Here is a 22,118-nt window from a genome sequence, read left to right as displayed (position 1 = left end):
TCAAATACAGGTATTTCAGAGAAGCAATAATTCCAGATTCTTCAGAAATTTTGTTAATAGAAGCAGAATGCAGGTAAGTTTCTGGATAGTCCAATTGTGCTCCCAAGTCTGAAAAATTAAACTGTCCTTTAGAATTTAACTGTTTATCTTTATCTCAACTTAGTATGAGTATTTCTTTTATGTGGATGAAACTAAAATGCATGGAAATGAGTGTCTAGTTACAAAAAAAAAGTACTATCATTGCCTTTCTTATGCGTTAGCGATTCTAAAACTAAAATGAGCATTTATGATTTATTTAACTCATGAAAGCTTTTCCGTTTTGGCATATTATAAAAGAATGCTTTGTTTTTTTTCTTGCTGAATTATACTAAATTGTTTTATTTTATGCAAGATCATTTACTACAGAAACACCATAAGTAATTACAATAAACAAGGCATATGCTAGCCATTTTGAGAGAATCAAGGAAGAGTCAGATCCAGGCTTGCACTGAACAGCTTCCTCTGAAGTGTGAGGAATATATTTGCTGTGGTTTCAATGTGTTCACCAAAGTTCATGTGCTGGAAACTTAATCATCAATGCAATGGTGTTGACAGGTTGGACCTTTAAGAGGTGATTAGGTCATGAGGGCTCTGCCCTTATGTATGAATTAATGCCTTTATCTCAGGAGTGGGTTAGTTATTGTGGGAGTGGATTCCTGATAAAAGGAGGCATCTGATCTCCTTCCTCCCCCTCTCTCTTACACATTCTTACCATGTGATCTTCCACTACCATATGATGAAGCAGGAAGGCTCTCACCAGGTGCCAGCCCCACCTTCTTGGACTTCACCGCCTCCAGAACTTTAGAAATAAATCTCTGTTATTTATATATTACCCAGTCTGTGGTATTATTTAATTGAAATACCAAACAGACTAAGACAGAAAATTGATACCTGAAAATGTGGAAGCAGTGTTGGAACTGGGTCATGGGTAGAGGCTGGAAGAGTTTGGAGAAGCAAGCTAGAAAAAGGCTAGATTGCCATCAATGGAAAATTAAGGGTGATTCTGGTGAGGACCCAGAAGAGAATAGCTATAAGGAAGTCTGAGACTTCTTAGAAATTACTTAAGTGACTGTGATCAGAGCATTGGTAGAAAGATACACAGTAAAGGCAATTCTGATGAGTTGTAGATATAAATGAAGAACAAGGTGTTGAAAACTAGGGTGAAGGCCATTCTTATTACACAATTGCAGAGAACTTGGCAGAGTCGTGTCCATGCCCTTGAGCTTTAGGGAAGGCAGAATTTAAGCATAATGAATGAGGATATCTAGCAGAAGGAATTTCTATGCAAAATATTGAAGGAGCTGCATGATTAGTTTTAACCACTTATAGTAAGATGCAAGAGGATAGAAATGACTTAAAATGGAATTTATAATTAAAAGAGAAACAGAATGGAAAAATGTGGAGATTTCACAGAGTAGCCACATAAAGAGTAAAAAAGTATGTTTAGGAGAACAAACCAAAAGTGTAGCCAAGCAGTGGTTTACTAAGGAGATTAGTAAAAATACAAGGGAGCCAGGTACTATTCATCAAGACAATGGGAGAATGGCCTTGAAGGCATTTCAGAGAGCTTTGAGGCTTCCCCTCCCATCCCAGGCCCAGAGTTCCAGGAGCACCAAATGTTTTTGGAAGATGGATCCAAACAACACTCCACAAGCTCACTGCTCAGGGCTGTCTTGGTTCTGTTAAATATAATGAACTCCATTTTTCTCTTCAAAGAATCAGTATGTTAGTATGTTCAGCTCTCTTATTCTTTGTTCTCCATTTTAAAGTTTAACTTCCTGGTTCTCTTCACCCCCTTGCTTCTAATTTCAGTAAACAACTTTCCTGCCAGTTCTAATCAGTAGTTCACATCTGTTCCCCTGATCATCTGCTCTGACCTGAATCATCCTGAGTCACCTGTTCTGTAACCATCCTTCCCGCCAAACTACTCACCCCACCACTCCAGCTCGTACCCTTGCTCTCTTTAAAATAGCCAATCAGAATTAGCTTAGACTATGCAGTCCAACCCTAGCCAATAGGGGAACGATACAGCAGTAGGGGCTATCTGCGTCAGGAATAAGAACCCCTTCCCCTCCCTTGTTCAGGTGTGCTCTTGTCATTGCTCTATCCACGAGTTGCACCCTTCTATAGAAGTAAAATTGCCTTGCTGAGAAAATTAAATTTATGTTTGAGTGCTATTTCGTTTGTGGCACCGAAAATTTGTTTGTAACAGTTCTGTAGTCCCCATACCTCACTGAAGTACTCCTTGGCTACCTCAGCCATGGCTCAAGCAGGCCCAAGTGCAACTCATGCTGCAACTCCAGAGGGCACAAGTGGAAATCACTGGTGACATCCAAATGGTGCTTAGTCTTCAGATGCACAGAGCAAATGAGCTGTGGAGCCATGGAAGCTTCCATGTAGATTTCAAAGGATGTCATAGAAAACCTGGGGGCCCAGGGAGAGACTTGTCACAGGAGCAAAGTCAATACAGAAAGCCTGCACTAGGGCAATGCTCAGTGGAGTGGTCAAAGTGGGCAGCTCTGGAGACCACATTACTGTAGGGTCACTAGCAAGCAACTCCAGCCTGAGAAAGGTGCAGGCATGATGAGACTGCAACTCCTGAGAGCTACTGGGTGGACTGAAACTGTAATGCCCAACCTTGTTTTTACTAACCCTGTTTTTAGACTCTCCCTTTTCCTTTAATCATCTAGCCTTGTTTCCACCTGAATTGACTCTCCTTAGCTAAGAGAGCCAGACAGACTCCATCTTGGCTCTTTCACTGGCAGCCCCTTCCTCAAGGACTTAACTTGTGCAAGCTGACTCCTAGCACATCTAAGAATGCAATTAACTGATAAGACACTGTGGCAAGCTATATCCGCAATTCCCAAGAATTCATCTAATTGATAACGCCCAAAGCCCTGAGTCTATCACCTTGTAATAGTCTTAAAGCCCCTGCACCTGGAACTGTTTACTTTCCTGTAACCATTTATCCTTTTAACTTTTTGCCTACTTTATTTCTGTAAAATTGTTTTAACTAGACCCCGCCCTCCCCTTTCTAAACCAAAGTATAAAAGAAAATCTAGCCCCTTCTTCGGAGCGGAGGGAATTTTGAGCGTTAGCCGTTTCTTGGCCGCCGGCTAAATAAACAGACTCTCAATTCATCTCAAAGTGTGGTGTGTTCTCTAACTCACTCAAGTACAACATTTGGAGGCCCCAGTGAGATATTAATGCCACCAGGTGAGAGCCGGTCTTGCTCTAGGCTCCCCCGGAAGGATGGCTGGCTCAGAGGGGGAGCGCCACCTAAGAATTTTCAGGTCCCCGAAAAGTGACCGTCTTCAGGAGGAGAGCGGATTGACTACCGTGTGGGTGGCCTAAAATTCAACATCTGAGTCCTCAGCTTCTGACCCCGGGGTCAGATAGGTCAGATTTCATTTCAATTCTGGTAAGAGGGAAGCGGCCCTGATGAAGGCATCCCTCTTTTGACTCAGCCCCTTATTCTAGGACGCTAGAGGTTTGAGCCTTGGTTTTCTGGTAAGTGCCTTTGTGTTTTGGTTTGGGTGGGAAGTGGCCCGACAGGGGCCCTCCCTTGACTTAGTTCACATTCCAGGACGCTGGGGAACTGAGCCTTAGTTTCTGGCAGACCGGTCTCTCTCTCTCTCTCCCTTTTTCTATCTCTCATCCTTCTTTTGTTCAGGTTTCTTGGAGAATCTCCGGGAAAGAAAAAAAAAAAACTGTTATAAATTCTGTGTGAATGGTGTGTGGATGGGGGAGGAAAAGGGCTTGCACTTATCCTCCAGTTTGTAGCTCCATAGCGAAAGCTACGGAGTTTGAGTGGGCCCTCACCTGCGGTTCCGTGGCGACCTCATAAGGCTTAAGGCAGCATCAGGCATAGCTTGATCTGAGCCGGGGATTTATACCGGCCTGCCAATGCTAAGAGGAGCCCAAGTCCCCTCAGGGGGAGCGGCCAGGCCGGCATCTGAATGATCCCATCACGGGACCCCCTCCCCTTGTCTGCCTAATAAAAAATAAACAGGAAAACTGTTATAACTGTTTACATGCCCTAGGGTCAATTGTTTGTTTTATGTTTATTGTTTTGTTCGGTGTCTATTGTCTTGTTTAGTGGTTGTCAAGGTTTTGTATGTCAAGATGTCAGTATTGCCCAAGATGTCTAGGTAAAAACTTCTTCAATGTCCTTAGTGCTGATTTTTTGTCACAAGAGGTAAAATTTCTCATCAATCGTTTAGGCTGGCCACCACAGTCCTGTCTTTTCTGCCAGAGGCAAGTCAGGTGTTGTTACAGGAATGAGTGTGAAAAACATTCACCTGATTAGGATTTCTGGCACCATGAAGGTTGTAGGTATTTAGATTGTCATACCCCACATCCAAGTGATTGGACCTCCTCTAAATTAAACCAGTGGTAGGTTCAAAACAGCCACACTGCAGATTTCCTTGCTCACCTCTTTTGTCATTCTGTAACTTTTCCTATGCTCTTAAATAGAACACTGTGTAAGGATCCTACGCCCATGCTGCTTTACTTCATTTAGATTCCTACTCTGTTCGTCTGTGGCTACTCTCTCATCTTAAGGACGATCCAAGTAGTCCTTTTCCTCCTCGCCCCTGGCCCCTACCCCACACATCTCGTTTTCTGGTGTGACAGCAAGTTCAGCATCTCCAAGACTTGGCTCTGCTCTCACTCCTTGAACCCTTAAAAAAAAAAAAAAGCTGAATTTGAGCTATTTGCCTTTGAGTTGTGGAGACATCAAAGGTATTTAGAGAACAGGTCTAGAAGGAAAATGAGAAGGGAGAACGCCTAGATCCAACCAACCCAGGAGATCTCGGGCTGGCCTCTAGTCCTCCTCTCTCAATCTTAAAGCTACAGTAATGTGGTAAGTGGTATTAGCTGTTGTAGTTTTTCTGTTCTTTCTGGTTATGTTAATTCTGTTTTTCCAATACCCCAGCCGCCCAGGGAGTGAGTTTTTCTGTCCGTGTTGGATCTGATATCTCTGCTCAAATTCTGTTAAATTGCCTTTTAAAAAATAATAATAAAAATAGGAAACACTTCCTCCCAGCCTTGTAAGAGTTGGAGCCCTCTCCAATGTATGCTACAGAATTTTTCTCTTGGTTTTTTGGAGAATTATGGAGTTCACCTTAAAAAAGGCAAGCTCCAGACACTCTGCGAGATAGAATGGCCAAAGTTAGGAGTTAGGTGGCCCCCTGAACGGTCATTGAATCCTACAATTATTCAAGCTGTGTAGCGGGTTGTTACCGCAACTCCCGGCCACCCTGATCAGTTTCCCTACATTAATCAATGGTTGAGTTTGGTCAGAAGCCCCCCTCCATGGCTCCGCTCATGTGTCATTCATAATTCTACCTCCAGAGTCCTCCAGAGCAAGGCTGCGTTTTCACCTCGACCCTCAGCCGGCTCAGCTCCGCCTGTACTGCCTCCCTCTGAAGAAGAGAAGAGTCTCCCTCACCCAGTCCCACCGCCTTACAACCAGCTTCCTCCCTTAGGGTCACCCCATGTCTCCTCGATGACATCCCCTGTGGGCTCGCCACCCATTGCCTCTCGACTGTAGAGGAAGTAGCCCCTCTACTACCACTGAGAGAGACACAAGTCGCTCCAGGCGATGAGCGCTCAGCCCCCTTCTTGGTTTATGTCCCTTTTTTCTACTTCTGACTTGTATAATTGGAAAACCCATAATCCTCCTTTCTCTGAAAAGCCCCAGGTTTTGATCTCTCTGATGGAGTCCATACTCCGGACTCACCGGCCCACCTAGGATGATTGCCAACAGCTCCTTTTAACCCTTTTTCACCTCTGAAGGGAGGAAACATATCTGAAGAGAGGCCAAAAAGTACTTCCTCATGTCAGCCAATAGACCGGAGGAGGAAGCTAGAGACCTCCTTGAGGAGGTCTTTCCCTCTACCTGGCCTAACTGAGACCCAAATTCCTTAAGTCAAAGGAGACCTTTAGATAATTTTCACCAGTGTCTCCTCACGGGTATTAAGGGAGCTGCTTGGAAACCCATAAACTTGTCTAAGATGACCGAAGTTGTCCAAGGGCCCGATGAGTCACCAGGAGCGTTTTTACAGCGCCTCCAGGAGGCTTATCAGATTTACACCCCTTTTTTCCTGGCAGCCCCCGAAAATAGCCATGCTCTTAATTTGGCATTTGTGGCTCAGGCAGCCCCAGATATTAAAAGAAAACTCCAAACCTAGAAGGATTTGCTTGAATGAATATCAGTCAGCTTTTAGAAATAGCCCAAAAGGTTTCTGACAATCGAAAGTTTAAAAAAAAAAAAACAGCAACAAGCAACACAGGCAGCTGAAAAGGCCGCTGATAAAGTATTCAAAAGACAAACAAAAATCTAAATGGTGGCTATCCAAGAGGTGCAGGAAGAAATGGCCCGTTAATTTGGACAGACACAGAAGAACAGACTTTTCAAAACCTGAAAAACGCATTAACTGAAACCCCTGCTTTAGCCCTCCCTAATATCTCAAAGCCGTTTCACCTGTTTGTCCACGAAAGCCAAGGAGTTGCTAAAAAGGCTTGAGACTCCAGACTTTAAGACCCTAGAGATGCCCAGTGGCCTATTTATCTAAGAGACTGGATCCTGTGGCCTCTGGATGGCCAAGTTGTCTGCGAGCTGTAGCAGCTGCAGCAAGCCTAGTCCAAGAGGATAAGTTGACTCTAGGCCAAAATTTAACTCTTACAGCTCCTCATGCTGTAGAGACTTTACTTCAAAGTGCTTCTGGTGAATGGATGTCAAATGCTCACATCCTGCAGTATCAGAGTTTACTGTTAGATCGGCCTCCTTTGACTTTCTCTCCCACAAGGTGTTTAAATCCAGCTACTATCCATGACTGTCAAGAACTGTTAGAAACCACCAAAACTGGCTGACTGACCTTCAAGATGTGCCCCTAGAGACAGCGGACGCCACTGTGTTCACAGACTGTAGCAGCTTTCTCGAGCAAGGAGTACAAAAGGCCGGTGCAGCTGTTACCACGAGACAGATGTGTTGTAGGCTCAGGCTTTACCAGCAAACACCTCAGCGCAAAAAGCTGAATTGATCACCCTCACTCAGGCTCTCCAATGAGGTAAGGATAAACGTATTAATGTTTACACTGACAGCAGGTACGCCTTTGCTACTGTGCATGTACATGGAGCTATCTACTAGGAGCACAGGCTACTCACCTCAGCAAGAAAGGCAGTCAAAGAAGAATCCCCCATCTTCAAAGCCTAACAGATCAAGCAGCTCTCCAGTGCACAACCTGCACCCAGGTAAATGCCAAGCAGGGTCCTAAACCCAGCCCAGGCCACCATCTCTGAGAAAACTTGCCAGAAGAAAAGTGGGAAATTGACTTTACAGAAGTAAAACCACATCAGGCTAGGTACGAATACATTCTAGTACTAGTAGACACCTTCTCTGGATAGACAGAAGCATTTGCTACCAAAAACAAAACTGCCAGCACAGCAGTTAAGTTTTTACTCAGTGAAATCATCCCTCTACATAGGCTGCCTGCTACCACAAGGTCTGATAATAGACCAGCCTTCACCTTGTCCATAGCTCAGTCAGTCAGTAAGGCATTAAACATTCAATGGAAGCTCCATTGTGCCTATTGACCCCAGAGCTCTAGGTAGGTAGAACTCATAAACTGCACCCTAAAAAACACTTACCTAATTTTCACCGGTTTTTAAGATTAATTTTTTAAGTCTCCTTCTTTTAGCCCTACTTACAGTAAGATACACCCCTTACTAAGCTAGGTTCTCACCTTTTAAAATCATGTATAGGAAGGCGCCGCCTATCTTGCCTAAGCTAAGAGATGCCCAATTAGCAGAAATATCTCAAGCTAATTTATTACAGTACCTACAGTCTCCCCAACAGCTACAAGATATCATCCTGCCACTTGTTCGAGGAGCCCATCCCAATCCAATTCCTGACCAGATGGGGTCCTGCCATTCATTCCAGCCAAGAGACCTAGTGTTTGTTAAATAGTTTCAGAAACAAGGACTCACTCCTGCTTAGAAAAGACCTCACACCATCAACCTCACAACGCCAACGGCTCTGAAGGTGGATGGTATTCCTGCTTAGATTCATCACTCCTGCATCAAAAAGGCCAACAGAGCCCAACTAAAAACATAGGTCCCCAGGCCTAGGTCAAGCCCCTTTAAAACTGCACCTAAGTCAGGTGAAGCCATTAGGTTAATTCTTTTTATCTACCTCATTGTTTGTTTTTGCCTGTTATGTCCTCTGCGCCTTCCTACTCCTTTCTCCTCACCTCTTTCACAACAGGACATGTATTTACAAACACCACTTAGAAGGCCAGTACCTCCAAGGAAGTCTCCTTTGCAGTTGATTTATGTGTACTGTTCCCAGAGCCAGCTCATACCCATGAAGAACAACACAATCTGCCACTCCCAGGAGCAGGAAGTGTCGACCTTGCAGCAGGATTTAGATGCTCCAGGAGCCAAACTAGATGTGGAAGCTCCAAAGGTGCAGAAAAAAGGACTCCAAAATGTTGATTTTTACCTCTGTCCTGGAAATCACCCTGACGCTAGCTGTCAAGATACTTATCAGTTTTTCTGCCCTGATTAGACATGTGTAACTTTAGCCGCCTACTCTAAGAGATCAACCGGATCTTCATTCCATAACTCGTGCTTCTCATCCTAAATTATGTACTAGAAAAAATTGTAATCCTCTTACTATAACTGTCCATGACCCTAATTCAACTCAATAGTATTATAGCATATCATAGAGATTAAGATTTTATATCCCAAGATTTGATGTTAAGACTGTTCACCATCCAAAAAAATCCTGGTCTCATGAAGCCCACCCAAGCTAATCAGGCCTTTAACTGATCTAGGTGACCCTATGTTCCAGAAACACCCTGACAAAGTTGATTTAACTGTTCCTCCACCATTCTTAGTCATAAAAAAATACACTCTAAAAGGTGCAAGAAAATCTAGATAAGCGCCAACAAAAATGAGAAAATAACATCCCCTGGTATCAAAGCATGTTCAACTGGAACTCATGGCTAGCTACTCTAATCACTAGGTTGGCCAGACCCCTACCCATCCTACTATTAAGTCTAATTTTTAGGCCTTTTATATTAAATTAGTTTCTTAATTTGTGAAACAATGCATAGCTTCTGTCAAACTTACGTATCTTAAGACTCAATATAACCCCCTGGTTATAACTGAGGAATCAACGATTTGATTCCCCAAAAATACAAGTGGGGAATGTAATGCCTAACCTTGTTTTTACTAACCCTGTTTTTAGACTCTCCCTTTTCCTTTAATCATCTACCCTTGTTTCCACCTGAATTGACTCTCCCTTAGCTAAGAGAGCCAGACAGACTTCATCTTGGCTCTTTCACTGGCAGCCCCTTCCTCAAGGACTTAACTTGTGCAAGCTGACTCCCAGCACATCCAAGAATGCAATTAACTGATAAGATGCTGTGGCAAGTTATATCCGCAATTCCCAAGAATTCATCTGATTGATAACACCCAAAGCCCCGAGTCTATCACCTTGTAATAGTCTTAAAGCCCCTACACCTGGAACTGTTTACTTTCCTGTAACCATTTATCCTTTTAACTTTTTGCCACTTTATTTCTGTAAAATTGTTTTAACTAGTTCCACCTCCCCTTTCTAAACCAAAGTATAAAAGAAAATCTAGCCCCTTCTTCGGGGCTGAGAGAATTTTGAGTGTTAGCCATCTCTTGGCCGCCAGCTAAATAAACGGACTCTTAATTCATCTCAAAGTGTGGCATTTTCTCTAACTCGCTCAAGTACAACAAAACCAGTAAAGCCATAGGGATAGGGTTGCCTGAGGCCTTAAGGGTCAAACATCTCCACCCTGAGTATGTTCAGGATGTAAGACATAGAATCAAAGGAGATTATTCTTCTGCTTTAAGACTTAATGTTATTTTTCCTATTGGACTTTGGATGTACCTGGAACCAGTTAACCCTTTTTTTTTTTTTTTTTGCCTATTTCTTCCTTTTGAAAGGGAAATGTTTGCTCTATGCCTATTCCACCATTGTATTTTGGAAGTAGATAACTTAATTTCATAGACTAGTAGCTGGAAAGGAATTTGCCTTGGGACAAATTGTTCCTGGAGTCTCACCAATGTCTGATTCAGATGAGACTCTAGACGTTGACCATTTAAGTTGATGCTCGAGTGAGTTAAGACTTTGATGCTATTGGGGTGGAATGAATATATTTTGCATGTGAGAAGAATGTAAATTTTGGTGGCCAGAGGTGGAATGCTGTGGTTTGAATGCATCCCCCGAACTTCATGTGCTGAAAACTTAATTCTCAATGCAATAGTGTTGTGATGTGGGACCTTTAATAAGTGATTAGATCTTGAGGGCTTTTCCTACATGCATAGATTGTTGCCATTATGGCAGGAGTATGCTTGTTATTGAAGGAGTGGATTCCTAATAAAAGGATGAGTTTGGACCCCTTCCTTCCTTCTCTTATATGTTCACTCACCATATGATGCCTTCCATCATATTATGATTGTTATAAATAAAGTTTTGCGCTGCAAAAGAAATAGCACTCAAATATAAAATTCTGTTTTTAATTCTCAGCAAGGCAAGGTACTTCTATATAAGGGTGCACCCTTACAGATGGAGCAATGGTGAGCACACACTTGGACAAGGGAGGGAAAGGGGTTCTTATCCCTGATACATGTGGTCCCTACTGCTGTATCATTCTTCTATTGGCCAGGGTTAGAACTCATAGGTTAAACTAATTCCGATTGACTAATTTAAAGAGAGTGACGGGGTGAGTGGTTTGGTGGGAAAAATGGTTATGAAATGAGTCAGGGTGAAGTAGGTAATCGGAATGAGTCAAGGTGGAGAATGATTTAGGGTGGAGCAGGTAATAGGAAAAGGTTGCTTTACGAGGAAGTTAAGTTTAAAAGTAGAAGGCAAAGAATTGAACATACTGACATATTAATTCTTTGAAGAGAAATTTAGAATTCATATTTAACATGATGTAGTAAGAAGGCCCTTACCAGATGTCAGCCCCTCAGCCTTGGACTTCCAAGCCTCTAGAACGGTGAGAAATAAATCAGGTTTTTAAATAAATTATTCAATGTGTGATATTCTGCTATAGTGACACAAAATAAACTAAGACAATACTTAAATAAAATATATAGTATAGTGTCATAAAAATAATGAGACAGGTAAAAACTAATTGTGGAAATTCAAAGGAGGGAAATAGCCACAGTAACTCATAATTTAAGAAGTCACAAAAATAGCAAAAATATTGGGAATCTAAACATCCTTGAATAAGGAACAATTTCTCCAAACCGGTGACTCTCCAGATATGGTCCCTGGAACAGCAGCATCAGCATCACCTGGGAACATGTTAGAAATGCAAGTTCTCAAGCTCCATTACAGACCCATTGTTGATTCAGAAAATCCACAGGTTGGGGTCAATAATTTGCTTTACAAAGCCCTCCAGGTGACCTTGATGCAGGCTTAAATTTGAGAACTACCACTCTAAATGAAGACACTTTCCTGTAATTTAACAACGTGAGTTATTTAAAAGAATTAGACAGCTCTCCAGATATGCCGGGAATATTTTCAGAGTATGTCGCTAACTATAAACAACAATTACAAAGTAGAGCATACAGTTAGGAGTGTGCATATGTGTGTGTGTTTACAATATGTGAAGTTTTTTATATGCTTTGTATATCTCTGAAAGGATGCATATGAAATTGGAAAAGGATGGGGATAGGGTAGGGCTGGAAGAAGAAATTATTTTTAATTTTATACTCCCATTTGCTTTTTTAAAATTTGTCCCATGCATATGTAATTTCTACTTAAAAATTGATTTTAAAGCAGTTAGAAAATATTATTTTAATGAGTTATGAATCATGACTTAGTCCTCAATATCAAATGAAAATGTGTACCTTTTATATATGTTGGCGCAGGATAGAAATATAATTATGTTTAATGCCTGCAGAATCATTAAAAATGAAGAAATTCTATACTCAACCTCTTTCAGAGTTTAGCATTAAAACAGAATGTTTAGGCTAGGCACAGTGGCTCATTCCTGTAATCCCAGCACTTTGGGAGGTGAGGTGGGCAGATCATTAGGTCAGGAGTTCAAGACCAACCTGGCCAATATGGTGCAACCGCATCTCTACTAAAAATACCAAAAAATTAGCTGGGTATGGTGGCATGCACCTGTAGTCTTGGCTACTCAGGAGGCTGAGGCAGGAGAATCACCTGAACCTAGGAGGCAGAGGTTGTAGTGAGCTGAAACTGCGCCACTGCACTCCAGCCTGGGCAACAGAGCGAGACTCCATCTCAAAAAAAAAAAAAAATGTATGTTAGACTAACATGTACTCATTAAGTGTATACTCATTTCAAAAATAACAGTGAGAGAAAAAAGTCATCCATGCACAACTACTGACACATTTCCTCTGAAGAGGTTTTTAAAATTATTATTTTGTTACAGTTTTTAAAAAATCACTTTTAATTATTGTCCACACGATTTTTCATATTTAGTTACTTAATGTTATTTTTTCTTTATTATAAAAACCCAGCATTTTAAAGAGCTACATAGTAATCCTTAATAGGGGATAATAAGTATTGCCTCTTATTGGACACTTTCTTTGTTTTCACTTTATTTTTTCTGTTCTAAATAGTGCAGTAGTGAACATTTGATGCCTAAAACTTTCTTTTTTTAAGTTTTAGGATTGTTTTGTTTGTATAATAACAGAAGTAAAATTATTAAAACAAAAGATAATAATATTCTTATTTGCTTGCAAAAGGGGTAAATTTGATTATTATCATATATAAATAATATATGAGAGTATTTCCTACTTCCCTCAATTTAGTGTAAGTACAATTTTTTTATTTCTACTATCCAGAATGGAGTTCTAATGAAATCTTTTTAAAATTCTATAATAAGGAAAAGATGAAGAATAAAATTTAATATAACTTAAAACATAATAGTAATGGGTCAACTTCTTTAAAGTTCGAAAAGGATACCAAAAAGCTCTGCATAGAATTTTAGCAGTAAATGGAGCCAGAGATTACCTAGCTTATCTCTCATTTTTCTTCATAAGAAGACTAAGATACCAGTTAAAGTTAGTTAACTAAATTCAAGCAGTTTATTATCCAATATAATTTCCTGTTTGAAGATAATTTGATACCTGTTTACATACATCTTACATCAGTATTACTAACAAATTAATGAATTATTTTATTCTCTAGTCCTCAGAAAATTTGAAACTAGTAAAACATATGAAATCTTGAACAATCAAGGACAGAGAATTTATTTTGCAGGAGAAATAATTGCTTCTTTCGACACCTTTGTGGATTTTCAAGGCCTTTTACTATGACAATTTGTGATGATGTAGGTAGAGATGTACTTATTGCTCTGCATAAGGCTCTGAAATGTAGCTGTTGCTGGAGTAGATGCTGCCTACAAAAGGTAAGTGAATATTTATACCATCATATCAAAAAAGTCTCAATGCTGGACAGTATGATAAAGTCTAAACATTGGGATTGGCTGCAAAGAATTGTCTGGAATGGAAAACGTTAGAGAGATAATTGTATTTTTGTACCACATACCTATAGGGTGAGAATCATCCACAACATTGCACATTTTTTCCAGGCAATGAAGGTCATAAAATCTTTAGATGTCTTCTATTCTAAACTAAGCATCCATCCAAGGCTTTTTTGTGACCTAAGAAATCTTTGCCTATTGTAAAGTGGCAAAGACTCTATCTCATGTTTCCTATAGAAACTCTATATTTATATTTAAATCTACTTCCATGTTGAGTTAATTTTTGTATCCATGTGAGGAAAGTGTTGCGATCCATTTTTTCCCACTTTAATATTTAGTTGTTTAGACACCATCATTTGTAAAAGACTGTTCTTTTTCTACTGGATTGATTTGGCAACATTTCTGAAAATGAATTGTCAATGTATATGTTTACATATTTCTAGAGTCTACTCTCTTCTGTTATTCTACCTATGTATATACATACAAATATATATACACACACAGAGCTAGGATCGTCAGGACAAAATAGTATTGGCATAATACCAGCTGTGGAGTAAGTCTTAATATCAGGTAGTACAAACCTTCTTAATTTGTTTTGCTTTTGTCAAAGCTTTTTTGGCTCTCTTACTTCCTTCACATTTTTATATAAATTTTACCAAAAAAAACCTATCATGTTAAAAAATTGTGCGGAGATATTGAGGGTATTTAATCAATGGATTAATTTGAAAGAACTGATATCTTATTAATATTGAATCTTCTGCTCAATGACTATGGCATATTTCTCCTTCTATTTAGATCTTCTTTAATAACTCCCAGTAATAGTCATTTTCAGTACTTAGATCTTACAAACATTACATTACAAATAAATTTAATTATTTTATATTTCTAGATACAATTATAAATAGTATTTTTTATTTAAACTTTACATTTTTGTTGCTTGTATATAGTATATTGTATATAGAAAATTATTGCTGTGTTTATACTTACACTTTACTCTGACCTTGCCAAAAATTACTTCTAAATTCTAGTAGCTTTTTTATAGATTCCCTAAAGTTTCCTACAATTATAGATATGAAAATACAGATTTTACTTCTTCCTTTGTCATCTGTATGCTTTTTATTTGTATGTATAAATTTATGAATGTATGTATTTATTGTCTGGATTCTGGAAATCTCAGAAACAGTTTGTTCTTGTCACGTGTTTCACTACATCTACTTATATTTTGAGGCTTGAGGCTTTGTTTTTCCATCTAATTTTGCCTAAAGAATTTGACAATGGTTTTGTTTTGTTTTGCTAGTATACTTGCTCTGTCCTTTTCCATGAGAGTTTTTGGGGAGATTTACAAACCATACCACCATTACCATCATATTGACTTAGCAGTCTTCCTTTACCTTTTAATGGGTAATACTTATATGTGGTAAGAAAAAGGAAAGGAAAGGAAGGAAAGAAGGAAGGAAGGAAGGAGGAAAGAAGGAGAAAGAAGAAAGCAAGCAAGAAAGAAAGAAAAAGAGAGAATGGGAGAGAAAGGGAGAGAGAAAGGAAGGAAGGGAAGGAAAGGAAAGTCAAGTCAGAATTCTCTACTTTTCAGAATAGAAAAGGACAGAATATAATGGAAGTATATTCAGGAGAAACAATTTCTCTCAAATGCTTGCTTCCTAAGTCTCCTACATCCCTTTTTAGATACAACTACTAAGTTTCTTATGTATTCTTCCACAGTTATTTTGTGAATATTTGTATAATGTATTACATAAATATAGCATGTTTATGCTGTGTGTATATGTGTGTGTGTTTTAACATAATTAGTAGCATATTCTTCTACTTTTTAAACACATAACAGTATAATTTGAGGATTACATCAATGTTTAGAACTTCTTTTTTCCTTTAAATGGCAGCATAATAACCCATTATATGGATATGCCATAATTTATTCAACAAGTCTCTGTTGAGTCTGATGAACTGAGCTTTAAATAAAAATTGGGACAAAATTTATATCTGCCATGGCAAAGAGTTATGAAAGTGCTTGACATATTGAGTAATAAGCAGTTTTGGATGAGATTAGAGTTTACGTTGTATTTCATGGGCATGGCAATTTAAAAAGTAATTCTCACACATGCCTAAAAAGGAAATTATTATTATCCCTCTTTTGCAAATGGAAAGTAAATTTCAGAGACTTTAGTGATTTGTTCACATTTCAAGCAGTTAGTAAGCAGTGAAGTCAGATCTTAGCTAAGGGGGCTCTAACATCTAAATCCTGGTCTTCTCACTTCTATGTTTATTCTCAAACATGAAGCATCCCTTAAATACAGAAAGTTCTGTCAAAATATACAAAAAGCTCATTTAAGAGGTAGTACAGAACTAAATAAAGTGTTACTTACAAGTCTAACATATCCGGTTGGATCAATATTATATTTTCAATCTTTTGTAGCTAAAAGTTGAAGCTCCACCTGGTGAAACAATTGGATATGTTTATCAATACTTTCATCCATTCTTGCCAAAGTTCAAAATAAAAAATGAGAATAAGGAGGAGGTAATGAAAATTAGAGGCCCATGGTTGGTCTTCAGCTGTCTCAGGATCTAAATTTTAATGTAAGTAATAATGTTTTAATATCATATTAAAATTAATTATTAGATTTTATAATACATATAATTAATGAATATGATTAAAGAAAAATAAAAGATATTATTATGAAAATATTGTAACTATTTGCTATTTTTAAAAAAAATTGGATTACTAATTCACAGTGTCCTTATTTAAAAGCTCTACAAGTTTATGTAGCTTATAAGGCAAGTTTTAAAGGTATCAAAAGTTTGTTATTTAATATCTCAAAGAATATTGACAAAGAAAATTAAACTTTATTTAAATGGACAATGACCTAATCTGGTACTAATTATTGATAATGTGTTATATTAATGTTCATTAATGCAGTTTCTGCTTTTTATAAAACTTTGAAACTCAGTATAATTTAAAAAAATTTTTTTGTGCTTACTAATTTACTTCTCAGATTATAGCCAACATCCAGATAATAATTTGGGAAATTAGCTACTAAACATACTTCATATAGTTAATAAAATTAAATAACTTGTTATATTTATCTAAGCCTGAATATTCTTAAGCAACAGAGAATATTGTATTGGTTTAACATCATAGTAGATGTGCAAAAAGCCATACTTCCCTAACTTTCATCTAAAACATGTTTGTTTGTTTGAATATCTAAAATATCTAGTAAGAAATTTGGATACAGCCTAACTAAAATACTACCTGATTTTCCTTCCTTTCTTAGAATTATGTCAATTCATTTTAGTGATTCTGATTCTTACTGGCATCTGCATATACTGATTAAGTAAAATATACTTAATACATTACAAATTAATTGTTAATAATATGGTTAGTTTGGAAAGTAATAATATGACTACATAGGACTCTATTTTAAGTTAAAAGCCAAAGCAACAGAGTAGACTGTGCATAAAACTCTGGAATCCAAAGCCATTTCTACTGACACCAAATAATAAAATGCTTTTTGTACATTATTTTATATTTCAGAGTATAATACAGCAAATCCTACTCATTGTAATATCTTCAAAACTTTGTCAAAGTTATATAAAACACTTCCTATTTTTTCTGTTTGAAGTGAAACAATTTTAAAGCTGGCACTCTTGGGTAAGCTCCAAGTAAGAGGAGCAAGAAAGGGAAATCATGATTCTGTAAGAAAGTCATCTTTTCCATGAATGTGGACAATCCTTTTAATACTTTTGGCTATGAGTAAGAGGAAAGAGATAAAGTAGTAGCTAGTTACAGGGCCGGAACTAGAGTGAGGCAATTAAGGTGTTCATCTCAGGTACAAAATTTAAGGGAGCAACACAAATCTCAGTATTAAAGGTAAGTGATACCTGAATGCATTGCATTGTTTTTTAAAAAAATTAAAATTAATACAAAAATTTTTATTATGAAATACGCCAAAAAGTTAAGAAAGGAACTGACCATGTACTTGTATTACTTACATCTCTGCAATACCCTAATCCTGTTTCTGGCTGGATGAAGGCACAGGGTAGAAGGGGAAGTGTTTTTCTGAAAAATATGTCATTATCCCTTTGATTGTAAAAGAACAGAGCCAAATGAGAGAAAGTATGGAGATACGACAGAGGCTGAATACTTGATGAACCCGGTTTCTTATTTGGTATGGGACTGAGACACATGTAGAGAATTAGCTTCATATGGAGATGGCCCATTCATCATAACAGGAAGGAGGCAGGAAACGTTGGTATGAATACGTTCTGTTTGTAGGGCTAGTGTCTGAGTGTGAATTCCTGTTCCATAGCTTTTATTTTTTCTGTAATATAAGAGATAAGATATTTTGTTGAGAATAAGGGGAAATGGTGGGTTCAGAGTTCTGAAAAGAAGGAAGAACTTTGGGCATATTTAAAACACTTTTGATATTTCTCGTTTCCCATATTCCTTAGCACTACTTACAAGGCTGTGTATGAGCAGCCCTGCTAACCTCTCTGGTCCCACTAATTTTCTGCCATTAGCCCACTCCCTCACTTCACTCCAGCTATGCTCCTTCCTAACTTGGGGCCTTTTCACATGTTAACTTTCTCTGGAATTCTGTCTGTCTTCCTATTTCTCTTGTCACTAATTCCTTCTGGTCCTCTAAGTCTCAGCTTAAATGATGCTGTCCCCAAGCAGCTTACTCTAAAACCATGCCCCTACCATTTGTGTAGTCTGCTCATTAGCTCCCAGTTATACTACATGATAGCACCCTACCCTTCCCTTATGGTCCTCATTACAAGGCAGGTAATATGATTCATCCCAGGTTTGTTGTTTTATATTTACATGAGTATCTCTTATTCTGAAGGAATTAGTATGAGTTGGTATGAGAAATGATGCTCTAGGAGGTTTAGATAAGTAACAGAGAAAAAAAAATGAGGAAAAAGTAAAGGGAACCAGAAAATAAAAGCACTTATGAAAGAGTTGGGAAGCTGTGTAATGAGCTGAGAAGCTAGTGGTTTTCATTTTATAATGAAATTCATTCTCAAATTAAAGCAAATTATATGAATTAAGTATATATGTGTGTATACATAGACATAGAAATAGATATAATCAGTTGTATACAATTTGAAAATCTACTTTTAGATAGGAATTGCCTATAAATTTTACCAGGCTATTACGTGTCCATGTTGCATATTTTGTAAATTGTTGGGTACGATCAGTATGATTATAACTTATCAAGGTCATAATTAATAAATTTGGTACAGGAATAACTTCTTATCTCATAGATTTTTCTCCTAAGATTATATATTTTTCAATTTTAGTTATTGACTCTGGATGAGGAAATGGTTATTAGAAAGATTTCAAAACAGTACTCTGGATTTGTAAGGGGAGTATTAACCAATGGTGAGAAATTTGGGATCCAGTTTCCATTTGATCTTGATGTTAAAATTAAAGCATTGATGCTTGGAGCACCTTTCCTCATTGTGAGTCTATTTTTACTCTATTTAGCTGAAAATTATATTTTCTGAGATTATCATTGCACTTTTACTAATATTTCTCCTTGAATCATCTGAATCAACTGCAAATTGTGCCTTTCTGGTCATCCTCAGTCCCCAAATGACATCATGGATTCAGTATTCACATTGCAAAGGAAGCAAAAATTAGAGTGCCCTGGAAACATGATGATTCAGGTTTAAATCCTTTGCCTTCATGAAAAATCAGACTGTCACTGAAAACAGTAAAAATATGGTTCATTCAGTGTGACTTATAGTTATCTCTTACAATGTAAAATTTATTAATACATGCTTGTTATACTTTATTTAAATGGTAATATATTTTTAATTTGGCAACTATAGATATTATTTGATTTAGCTCTATCTCTTGAGCAATACAAAGACCTTAAAAACATTTTAATTCTAATCTCTTTCTCACAACTTATATACTTTTGTTGACTAGTGTTTTAGTTTTGCTTCTTTTTAAATTCAGAAACTAAATATTTGCTATTATTTTATTTTTCTAACAAAATCACAGATATGTTTAGCATTTTATTTGCTCCTAAATTTTATTGAATTTTAGATGATCCCTCTAAGGTTATGTTCCTTTTTCCTAATCCTCACTTAATGTCATTGTATTAGTTCATTTTTGCACTGCTATAAAGAAATACCCGAAGCTGGGTAATTTATAGAGGAAAGAGGTTTAATTGACTCACAGTTACACATAGCTAGGGAGGCTTCAGGAGACTTACAATTATGGTGGAAAGTGAAGGGGAAGCAGGCACCTTTTCCACAAGGCGGCAGTAAACAGTGAGTACAAGCACGGGACATGCCAGATGCATATAAAATCATCAGATCTCCTGAGAACTCACTGGCTATCACAAGAACAGCCTGGGGGCAACCGCCCCCATGATCCAATCACTTCCCTCCTTCCCCACTTGGGGATTACAGGACCCTGCCTCAACACATAGGGATTATAATTCAAGTTAAGATTTGGGGGGAGACACAGAGCCAAACCATATCAGTCATCAATAGGTTCTCAGAAACTGCAAATTTAAGCACAATGATATAGAATAAAACTAATTATTTTTGTCATCAACATTATAACAAAACAACATTTAACAAAGTGACATTATTTGTAAACCTTCTGTAATAACCAGTTGATAGACAGAAATTGTTAAATTGGGCTGGGAGCAGTGGCTCACGCCTTTAATCCCAGCACTTTGGGAGGCCAAGGCAGGCGGATCACCTGAGGTCAGGAGACCAGCCTGACCAACATGGAGAAACCCCGTCTCTACTAAAAATACAAAATTAGCCAAGCAGGTGGAACATGCCTGTAATCCAAGCTACTCGGGAGGCTGAGGCAGGAGAATCGCTTGAACCCAGGAGGCAGAGGTTGCGGTGAGCCAAGATTGCACCATTGCACTCCAGCCTGGACAACAAGAGTGAAACTCCATCTCAAAAAAAAAAAAAAAGAAAAGAAATTGTTAAATTGGATTTTTAAAGTATCTGTAGTCTCTTTTAAAAAGACAAACCTAAATTAATGACCAAAAAATTGAAAGAAAGAGAATATGGATAAATACTAACCACAAGAAAGCTAGGGAAGCTAAATTAATACCAGGGGAAAAAAAAAGATATTAAGACTCCAAAAAGTAGAAACAAAATGGGTAACTACGATGATAAAGCTTCTATTCAAACAAGATGTAATAATTCTAGACTTGTATGCATGTAATATTAACTTCAAAATATAGAGACAAGTGTTAAAAAGTTAGAATGACAAACCTATCATCAAAATGGGGAATTTACTCACATCTCTTCATTTATACTAGATATAAGAGACAGAACATTAGTAAAGTTATTTAAAATTTGAACAACAAAATGAATAAGCTTGATTAATGGTCTTATTTAGAACTTTTTTTTTTTTTTGAGACGGAGTCTCTGTTGCCAGGCTGGAGTGCAGTGGCACAATCTCAGCTCACTGCAACCTCTGCCTTCCGGGTTCAAGTGATTCTCCTACCTCAGCCTCCCCAGTAGCTGGGACTACAAGCGCATGCCACCACGCCCAGCTAATTTTTGTAGTTTTAGTAGAGAAGAAGTTTCACCATGTTGGCCAGGATGGTCTCAATCTCTTGACCTCATGATCTGCCCGCCTCGGCCTCCCAAAGTGCTGGGATAACAGGCGTGAGCCACTGTGCCCGGCTGAACTTTTTACCAAACAATTAGATAACACACATTTTTCTCAAATAAATATTGTTTACAAAAATTGATATAATAGTGGGCCAAGAAGCAAGTCTCAACAAATTACAGAGAATCATTATCATTTAGACCTTAGTGTATGAGCAAACGAGACTCAATCAGAAGTTAATAAATATTTTTAAATGTTTTATACATATAGAAATGTAGGCCGGGCGCAGTGGCTCACGCCTGTAATCCCAGCACTTTGGGAGGCCGAGGCGTGTGGATCACGAGGCCAAGAGATCGAGACCATCCTGACTAACACGGTGAAACACTGTCTCTGCTGAAAATACAGAAAATTAGCCAGGCGTGGTGGCAGGCACCTGTAGTCCCAGCTACTCGGGAGACTGAGGCAGGAGAATGGCATGAACTCAGGAGGCAGAGCTTGCAGTGAGCAGAGATCGCGCCACTGCCCTCCAGCCTGGACGACACAGCGAGACTCCATCTCAAAAAAAAGGAATGTAAATAACACAATTATTTTTTAAAAAGCCATAACAAAAAGTTTAAAATACTTTAAAATATGTAATAAAATATTACATGTCAAAACTCTATAGCTATAAACAATTATTGAAGAGAAGAGAAAACTTAATAAGCTAAATTAATTAGCTAAAGCTATAAAGTTAGAAAAAAAAAAAGAATAAATCCAAGGAAGCATAATGAGGGAGATATTGAACCATTAAGCAAACAAAAATAAACAAAGAGTACCCATACTTAGACTCTAGACAAAACAGGTCTTTCAAAGCAAGAAAATCATAAAGTAACAGACTACTAAATTTAAATAGTTTAAATTTCTGTACCCCATAAAACCTCATAATATTAAATATTTAAAAGCAAATAATAAGGAAAATATAGGAAATA

At 38.0% G+C, this 22,118-nt stretch overlaps 1 protein-coding gene across 1 annotated transcript; it reads left to right on the top strand.

Moving 5' to 3' along the window:
* The first annotated feature begins 7,130 nt into the window (after nucleotides 1-7,130).
* On the top strand, nucleotides 7,131-21,902 carry LOC129058673 (phospholipid scramblase 1-like). The gene is given in 7 exon segments (XM_063722428.1): nucleotides 7,131-7,296; nucleotides 13,250-13,318; nucleotides 13,321-13,469; nucleotides 15,970-16,111; nucleotides 16,114-16,130; nucleotides 18,855-19,016; nucleotides 21,421-21,902. Coding segments are annotated over 7 exon segments (807 nt in total). The 3' UTR covers nucleotides 21,523-21,902.
* Nucleotides 21,903-22,118: the final 216 nt, after the last annotated feature.

The sequence above is a fragment of the Pongo abelii genome, chromosome 2 (genome assembly GCF_028885655.2).
Source record: "Pongo abelii isolate AG06213 chromosome 2, NHGRI_mPonAbe1-v2.0_pri, whole genome shotgun sequence".
Classification (NCBI taxonomy): Eukaryota; Metazoa; Chordata; class Mammalia; order Primates; family Hominidae; genus Pongo; species Pongo abelii.
The sequence above is the reverse complement of the archived record's forward strand: the minus strand, read 5'-3'. Positions and strand labels throughout refer to the sequence as shown.